Source organism: Rhinoraja longicauda, chromosome 2 (genome assembly GCF_053455715.1).
Source record: "Rhinoraja longicauda isolate Sanriku21f chromosome 2, sRhiLon1.1, whole genome shotgun sequence".
Taxonomy (NCBI): Eukaryota; Metazoa; Chordata; class Chondrichthyes; order Rajiformes; family Arhynchobatidae; genus Rhinoraja; species Rhinoraja longicauda.
Genome location: NC_135954.1, coordinates 96,916,984 through 96,925,966, shown reverse-complemented (window position 1 = coordinate 96,925,966; position 8,983 = coordinate 96,916,984). Strand labels below are relative to the sequence as shown.

At 48.3% G+C, this 8,983-nt stretch overlaps 1 protein-coding gene across 1 annotated transcript in view; it reads left to right on the top strand.

Annotated features, from left to right (window-relative positions):
- Positions 1–1,416: 1,416 nt before the first annotated feature.
- Positions 1,417–8,983, top strand: part of LOC144610583 (protein canopy homolog 1-like) — a 47,117-nt gene continuing 39,550 nt past the window's right edge. Inside the window, exon 1 of the mRNA XM_078429395.1 lies at positions 1,417–1,804. Coding sequence (XP_078285521.1) covers positions 1,681–1,804 — 124 coding nt within the window. The 5' untranslated portion in view covers positions 1,417–1,680. The remainder of the gene's footprint in view (positions 1,805–8,983) is intronic.

Sequence of the window (8,983 nt, the reverse complement as noted above, 5' to 3'; positions counted from 1 at the left end):
CTATGAAACAATTTAGGATTTCCCATAGTTCTGGAAAGCTGCAAGAAATGAATGTTCCGGGCATTTTCAAGTCTCAGAATAAAATATATAAAACCGTAACACTGCAAAAACTTTTCCCACATTCGCCACGTGCATAGATTTATTAGTGCTCTCGACATAACATGCTGGAGTAACTCAACAGGTCAGGCAGCAACTCTGGAAAGGATTATGCGATGTTTCAGGTCGATACCCTTCTTCAGTCTTGACCCAAAACATCACCTATTCCTTTTCAAGCTCCTCCTATTCACATACAAAGCCCTAAACGGGCTTGCCCCCCCCCCCCCCCCCCCCCCCCATATCAAAAATCTTCTAACCCACCACTCTATCTTCAGGTCCCTCAGGTCAGCCGACTTGGGGCTACTCACTATCCCGCGGTCTAGGCTTAAGCTCAGGGGTGACCGTGCTTTTGCAGTTGCAGCTCCTAGACTGTGGAACAGCATCCCTCTCACCATCAGAACTGCCCCCTCCATCGACTCCTTTAAGTCCAAGCTCAAAACCTATTTCTATTCCCTAGTGTTTGAGGCCCTCTGATGGGGCGCTGTGAATTGTTTATGTATGTGCTGTTATGTTTGTGTGCCATTGTATGTCCAGCACAGATCTACTTGCACTTTATTCTGTTTTAAAACTGTTCCAATTTGTTTCATTGGGTTGTTTAAATTAATACTGACTCGCTAATTAATTCATTGCATCGTATGGGAGGCGCATTCCCAATCTCATTGTACCCCTGTACAATGACAATAAAGATATATTGTATTGTATTGTATTGTATTGTTCTTAGTACCTGAACTGATTGATGTACAGCACTTTGGTCATGGTGGGTTGTTTTTAAATGTGCTATACAAATAAAATTGACTTGACTTGACTTTTCTCCAGCGATACGGCCTGACCCACTGACTTACTCAAACATTTTGTGTCTATCTTCAGTGTAAACCAGCATCTGCAACTTCTTCCTATAATACATATTCATTGGTGTTATATTCGGTTGTATTCACAATTCATCCTGATACCAAGCACCCAAGTTGTCACTCATGGGGGGATCCTTTCCCTTGTTTGAAACAGGGCAGGGGGTCTCCCTCAGACCTTGCCGTCCACCCCCAATGTAAACTGGCATCAAATCAAGCCTTGACTCCGTCCACAATATCCTCGCAACTATCTGCACTGCTCTTCCCGGCGCCTTCGTTGCCATTGGGAGATGCCGTTGCCTCCGCTGCCAGCTTCTCATTGGTTCCCTCTGCCCGGGGGACGGGTTGATCACGCGGCGGCCTTCCATTGGCTGAGAGAAGAGCGAGCGGCGAGTGTGACGCAGCCCGTGCGTAATGACGATGGTGGACGTGGCAACGGCTGAGGAGATGGGTGGCGGGGCAGAGGGGTGGGAGGTGGTGAGTCAGTGATGGGCGGGGTTGAGGCGGTGCTGACGGCGGCCTCGTCCACGAACCTGGTGATTTTTGTTTTTGGTTTAGAAGACATCGACTCCAAAGGGTGATCGATCGATCCACCCGCGCCTTTTAAACAACAGGGTAGCTGAAAGTTGATCGTCGCAACTCACACGACAATCGAGGCGGAGAAACTTTCGCAGTGTGTCTGCCGGCCGCTCCGCCTCCTGCGCCGCGGGGACGGTTGGCAGCGCGAGGACTCGCTAGCATGGGCTCGCGGCGGCGGCGGTGGCGCTGGGACGACGCGCTGCTCCTGCTCGCGCTGCTGCTGCTGCTCGCGCCGGCCCCCCTGCGGGCACGCGCCGGGAGGGACTCGGAAGTGTACTGTGGAGGTGAGCGAGCGAGCCGGCCGTCTGCTGCTGCTGGTGGTGGTCAAAGATATAGTATCTTTAGTGGTGGTGGTGGTCATAGATATAGTATCTTTGGTGGTGGTCAAAGATATAGTATCTTTAGTGGTGTGGTGGTGGTCATAGATATAGTATCTTTAGTGGTGGTGGTCAAAGATATAGTATCTTTGGTGGTGGTGCTGCTGGTGGTGGTCAAAGATATAGTATCTGTGGTGGTGGTGGGTCGCCCTGTTGGCGAGGCGGACTTGGTCTTGGCTGCCAGCAGCCGGCATAAATTTGGGACACTGTTTACAGAGACACGAGGAGCTGCAAGTGCTGATTTACCTCCCAAAAAAACGAAACACAAAGCGAAGGAGTTTTTGTAGAAGCAAGGAACTGTATATGCTATTTTACTAAGAAAGAAACACAAAGTGCCGGAGTAAAAACAATAGAAGCTGCAGATGCTAGTTTATGAAAAAAAAACAAAGTGCTGGGGTAAAAACATTGGAAGGAACTGCAGATGCTAGTTTACTAAGAAAAGAAGCACAAAGTGCTGGAGTAAAAACAGTGGAGGCAAGGAACTATAGATGTTGGTTTACCGAGGTAAGACATAAAGTAACTCAGAAATGTCACCGATTCGTTTTCTCCAGAGACGCTGCCTGGCCCATTGAGTTATTCCAGCATTTTGTGTCCTCCTTATGTATAAACGTACATCTGAAGTTCCTTTCTACACATTTTGTCTGCTCCACTGCGAAATCTCCTTAAGGTATGCCTACATTGAAGAAGTTCTCTTCCGGTCTGAAAACTAGTTCCGACCTGAAACGTCACCTATTCCTTTTCTCCAGAGATGTTGCCTGACTTGCTGAGTTACTCTATTGTGTCTATTTATCTTCGACATAAACCAGCATCTGCAGTTCCTTCCTACGCAAGTAACTCAGTGGGTCAGACAACAGTGGATCTGAAGAACATGGATAAGTGACATTTTGGGGCGGGACACTCCTTCCAAAGTGTTCCATGGTCATGGTTTTCAGATTCCTTTTTCCCGATGGCAGGAGTGAACTGAGTGCTGGAGTATCTCTTCTTGGGGGGCAAGTTGTTCCTGTTAATGGGTGGGTCAAGGACTGGTGAACATAACCCTGACCTGAAACATCACCGTTCCATGTTCTCCAGAGAGGGACACAAAGTGCTGCAGTAACCCAGCAGGTTAGGCAGTATCTCTGGAGAATATGGATAGATGACGTTTCGATATCAGGCCCCTTCAGACTGTTCTCTGGAACAGACCTGCTTTGTTGTTCCAGCATTTTTTTTTGGTAAATCAGCATCTGCAGTTCCTCATATCCGCGAAATGAGATGGGTGTCAGGAAGAACTTTGATTCAGAGCGAGATTATGATTTGGAATTCACTAACTCTGAGGATTTAGGATCACCATGACCTGCCCCTTCAAAAGGGATTGATAATCAGCAAGTTGAGCAGCACGTGGAGGAAGAAGCGTTTGCCCTTGCAGGTCAATGACTTCAACAGAACTGGAAAAGTGAGAAATTGGTATTTTAAAGTCACAAAGAAGGGGTGGGGTGATGGGAACGTGGGGAATGGCTGTGATAGGGTGGAAACATTGTTTAGATGACAATTGCACTTGTTGGAATCTAACAATTCAAGGAAGTTGGTCAATTTTGTAGAGCTGCAGGGAAAGAGAGGGTGTTGGAGCGAGCTGAGAGTCAACTTGGAGCTAGCTGAGAGTCATAAAGTTATTCAATGGAAATGGGCCTTGCATCCAAACCCGTCCATTGAGTCAATTGTGTTTAATTGTCATGTGTACTGAAAACGGAATAATGAAATTCTTACTTGCAGCAGTATAACAGGTCTATAAGCACAGAACTTAAAGATAGCATAATTAAACAGAAAAAGTCAAATGAATTATGAAAAACAATATTAGTCAAAAAAAACCTGAAGTCCCAAGTTGTAACCAAGGCAGTTTATAGTTGGTGTTTGTGATTTTCAAGAGACTGATGGTTGTTGGAAAGAAGCTGTTCCTGAACCTAGAGATAATAAGTTCATAAGTGATAGGAGCAAAATTAGGCCATTCGGCCCATTGAGTCTACTCCACCATTCAATCATGGCAGTCTGAAGAAGGGTCTCGACCCGAAACGTCACCCATGCCTTCTCTCCTGAGATGCTGCCAGACCTGCTGAGTTACTCCAGCATTTTTTGAATAAATACCTTCGATTTGTACCAGCATCTGCAGTTATTTTCTTATTCAATCATGGCTGATCTATCTCTCACTCCGAACCCCATTCTCCTACATTCTCCCCATAACCCCCGTACTAATCAAGAATCTATCTCTACTTTAAAAAATATCCACTGACTTGGCCTCCACTGCCTTCTGTGGCAAAGAATTCCACAGATGCACCACCTTCTGGCTAAAGAAATTCCTCCTCATCTCCTCCCTAAAAGAACGTCCTTTAATTCTGAGGCTGTGACTTCTAGTCCTAGACTCTCCCACCAGTGGAAACATCCTCTCCACATCCACTCTATCCAAGCCTTTCACTATTCTGTATGTTTCAATTAGGGTGACGGAGGAGAGGAGGAGGAAGGAGATGGATGGGAAGGGATGAGGGAGGAGGAATGGGGAGGGGGAGAGGAATGAGGACCACGGTTATCAGACCTATGCCTTCCTCCCAATGGCAGGAGTGAAATGAAAACGTGGACAGAGTGGTGTGGGTCCTTGATGCTGGCTGCCTTTTTGAGGCAGCACCTCCTGTAGATCCCTTTGATGGTGGGGCAGTCAGTCCCCCTGATAGACTGGGCAGTATCCCCCACTTTTTGTAATCTCCTTTGAGTCGCTGAACCAGGCCGTGATCCAACCAGTCAATATGTTCTCTGCTGTTCACCTATAGAAGTTGAAGAGAGTGCTTGTCGACATACCAAATCCATACAGACAAAGTTGCTCAACCAAGCTGTTACCACTTGCCTGTGCCTAGCCCATATTCCTCCAAATCTTTCCTTTTTAATTGTCTCTTAAATGTTGCAAATCAATCTGCCTCTAGCACCTCCTCCTGCAGCTCATTCCATCTATGCACCACTCTGTGTGGAAAAAGTTGACCCTCCAATCCCTTTTGTTTCTTTCCCCTCTCAGAAACAAATGCCCTTCTTGTTTTTGACTTTCCTAACAAGGGGAAATACTGGCTGTTCATCTTATCTATGCCCCACATGATTTTCATATACCTCTGAGATCTCTTACCTTTGTCACCCTTCAACCTCATGCACTCCATGGGATAAAAGACCCAGCTTTGCTTGTAGCTTGTAACATCCTTAATCTTGATCAGCTGAATGGCCTGAATATTGGTGCCAAAGATATTTTTTAGCACACAGTTTATATTCTCTACAAACCACTGTTATTTTTTTAAACTGCAGATGCTGAGAATCTGAAATATGAACAGAAAATGCTTAAGAGTTTTCTTCCCAATTCCTAATGTTGCCCAGATATAAGGCCATAGATTACTTTAAAATTTCAAATGCTATATTTGGATCCTCAAAAGTAAAGAATCCCAACTTCTTCAATCTTAATGAACTAGTTTATTATCCTTCTTGCATGTGTTCCAAATGGATTCCCACCTCAGTTGTGAATGTTTTTCTACAACCTCTTTGGCTCCTTCCTTTGATGTTGGAGTAACTCAACGGGACAGGCAGCATCTCCAGATACAACAAATGGAGTGATCATTCATACTGTTCCTGTGAGATTTATTGTATCTTATGAAAAGATAGACAGAAAGCATTTGTTAAATTTCTCTAAAATGTCTTTATTCCCCAAAGTATTTTTTTCTGCCTCAGTCTGGAAGGGACCCACATTACCTTGTGCTATTTTTCTTCCTTCTTTACATATCTGTAGAAGCTCTCACCTACTCTCATTCTCTTTTCCCTTTCCTTTTCAATGTCTTGGTGCATCTTAACTGAATTATGAAATTGTTCCCATCCTTGGGCTTACTGCTGCTTTTTGCAACATTGTGGTAATTGAATAATTGAAATAATCAGTTAACCTTGAACCACAGAATCGAAAATAGCCTGTTTCTTTATTGGCTTTTCAATATACTGCAAAAACAACTTATTTGCTGTTCCCTTAAACGACTACTGCTGATTTGGTTTGCCTAATCTATGTGCAGATTCAAGGTCGTGGTTACACGCATCTCTTGGATCCTGATTTACAGGATGCCCCACAATACCACTGTTACTTCAGGGCCTATATGCAGCTCCCAGCAATGCTTTCTATTCCTGAATGTTCATTTGCTCTTGATTTTTGAGCTATCCTTCCATTAGATCCTATTTCATGGCATCAAGGCTATCCTGATGATATCTATTATTGTTATTCTTCTTCTTGCGTTTGAGGCGGCAGAAATTATGTAACGCCATCCAGGCGCTGTAGCCAGTGCAATGTGGTGTTGTAGAGGGCCGTGAGGTCTACCCCTCCACCAGGGGGATGGAGGACAGTGCAGTCGAATATTACGTGCTGCGCTGTTTGCTGGTCTGCTCCACACACGCAGGCTGCTGATGAACGCAACCCCCAATGATGCATGTTGGCATTGAACCGTCCGACCCCTGTATGGAGCCGGTTCAGGGCGACCCACCCTTTGCGGGGCATGTCCGAGCCGGGTGGGGCTGTGGTGTTCAGTGCGACAGTGAATTGAGGAGGTCGCGATGTCTGTTCCCAGCTGGTTCTCCATGCTCCTAGTATGTTGAAACCGGAGCCACAGAGGGTCGCTGTGTGACGAGAGAAAGGGTGACGAGATGACAGGCGTTGAGGTCCCAGTTGCTGTGAATCCTGGGCGAGGTGGTACAAAGGATGTTTGTCGTCCGATGGGGCCTTGCACACCAGCCTATGAGTGAAGAACTCTGCAAAGCTTGGCGGGTGCGATACCTGCGAGCACCGGCAGGAGATCCGTCGGAGTAGGGCATAGGCAGCCAGTGATGATCTGCATGGTGTCGTTGATGGTGGCGTCTAGCTTGCTAGTATGAGCGCTGTGGCACCATGCTGGGGCGGCATACTCAGCGGCGCTGTACACGAGTGGAAGAGCACTGGTTCGTAGAGTAGATGTCCTGGCGGAGTGAGGGGGTATGGGGAGAAGGCAGGAACGGGGTACTGATTGAGAATGATCAGCCATGATCACATTGAATGGTGGTGCTGGCTCGATGGGCCGAATGGCCTACTCCTGCACCTATTGTCTATGACGATCCGGCCAAGCAACGCAGGAGGTTGTTCCGTGCCGAGACTTTAGCACGGAGAACTTCAAGGTGTTGCTTGTAGGTCAGCTGCCGATCTAGGATCACCCCAAGGTATGTGGGAAATGGGTTGTAGGGTAGGGGTGACCCATTGAGGGTGACGGTTAGCTGGCGTTGAGCTTCCTTGTTGTTCAGGTGAAAGACCGTTGTGGTGGTTTTTGCCACACTCAGTTTTAGTCTCCAGGTCTTAAGGTAGCCCGCGACAAGTTCCATATCCGCCGAGAGCACATCCTCAACATTTGACCAACTCTTGTCCGAGTGCAGTAGGGCCAAGTCATCTGCGTATCCATACTGGCGCGAGGTCATGCGTGGCAGATCGCTGATATAGAGGTTGAAGAACATGGGGGCCAGTACCGAGCCTTGGGGGACTCTGTTTCTTAGGCGTCGCAGTTGGCTAGATTGTCCGTCGCTGATCTTGAGTACAAAACTGCGGTTGCCAAGGATGTTAGCAAGGAACCGCACCGTAGGTCAGGGATGGTTCGGAGGAGCTTCAAGATCAAGCCCTGGTGCCACACAGTATCATAGGCGGCGGTGAGGTCCACCAGTGTGATGCCCACCTTGTGACCCTTTTCAAAACTGTCTTCGATGTCATTGGTAAGCTTGACTATTTGGTGGGTGGTGCAGTGTCCACACCGAAATCCGGCTTGTTCAGCGGGTAGTTGAGGGTCAACTATTGGATCGAGCCGGGCCAGGAGAAAGCCGTTCGAGGAGCTTGTACGGGACACAGAGGAGTGAGATGGGCCAATAGTTCCTTGGGTCGTCCGCAGGCTTGTTTGGTTTTGGTAGCGCAATGACGGTGGCTTTCTGCCAGATCTTCGGATTGGACTGACCAATGAGGCAAGAGGAGTAAAACTCACGGAGCCAGACCAGGCATTTAGGACCGCAGTTTTTCAGGAATTCTGGGGGAATGTTATCAGGACCCTGAGCTTTTCCACATTTCATTTGAGAGATGACAGAAGAAAGTTCTGTAGAGGAAAAGGGTGCTGACAGTTGCCCATCAGCGCCTGGAGCTTTCCAAAGATTAGTGGATTCCTGTTTAACAGAATAAGTATGGTTCTTGTCCACGTCTTTGGAGTGGCCATTGGCCAGGTACTGGTGGGCGTTTTAAGTTGGCCGTGACAGGGCAATGCTTTGGGCGGGTACTTCGACCGGTGAGGCGGTTGAAGGTCTTCCATGCCACCCTACTGGAGTGTGTGAAGTCGATTCCTTGGACTGTCTCTTCCCACCGCTCTCTGCGCTTCTTGTCAAGGCAGTTTGTCAGTTCCGCAGCCTTGGAGGCAGCCTCTTCGCCAGGTTCAGCGTACAGGAATGCGTCATAGCATGCCTCACACTCTTCGTCCCATGTGGCGGCGCTGCCATAGCAGCTGTGGCTTACCTGCGGTCCATTTGTCTTTGTGTTTTTGTTGTTTTTTTGTCTTAATTGTAGTTGTGATGTCGTGTTTTTGTGTTTGTGTACTATGTGTGTATGTGGGGGCGAGGGGGGGAACTGTAAAATTGTAAATAGGTGTCCCTTCCGAACGGAGACCCGACCTTTGTTTTCTGGGTGTTGTCTCCGTTCCTGCTGCGGCCTACCATCGGCCCAACTCCTGGAGCTGGCGGCCTCCAGGGCTCTGGTTCGCAGAGCCCGCGGATCGGACTTACCATCAGCGGAACCGGCCGTCCTCGGAGGCTGCGGGAGCGGCTGCGACTCGCCTTAGGCTCGGGCCGCGTGGATGCCGACATCGGGAGCTCCGGCAGCGGCAGCGTGTTCGCCCGCCCCGGATCACGGGGCTTGGGTCGCGGACATTTCACCGTCCGGCGCGACCTAAAATATGCCGCGGGATTTTTCTCTGCTGGGCGGGGGCTTCAATGTTGGGAGCCACGACCGCCCCGACGTGCAGCAACAGCAGCAGCGTGTTCGCCCGCCCGGATCGG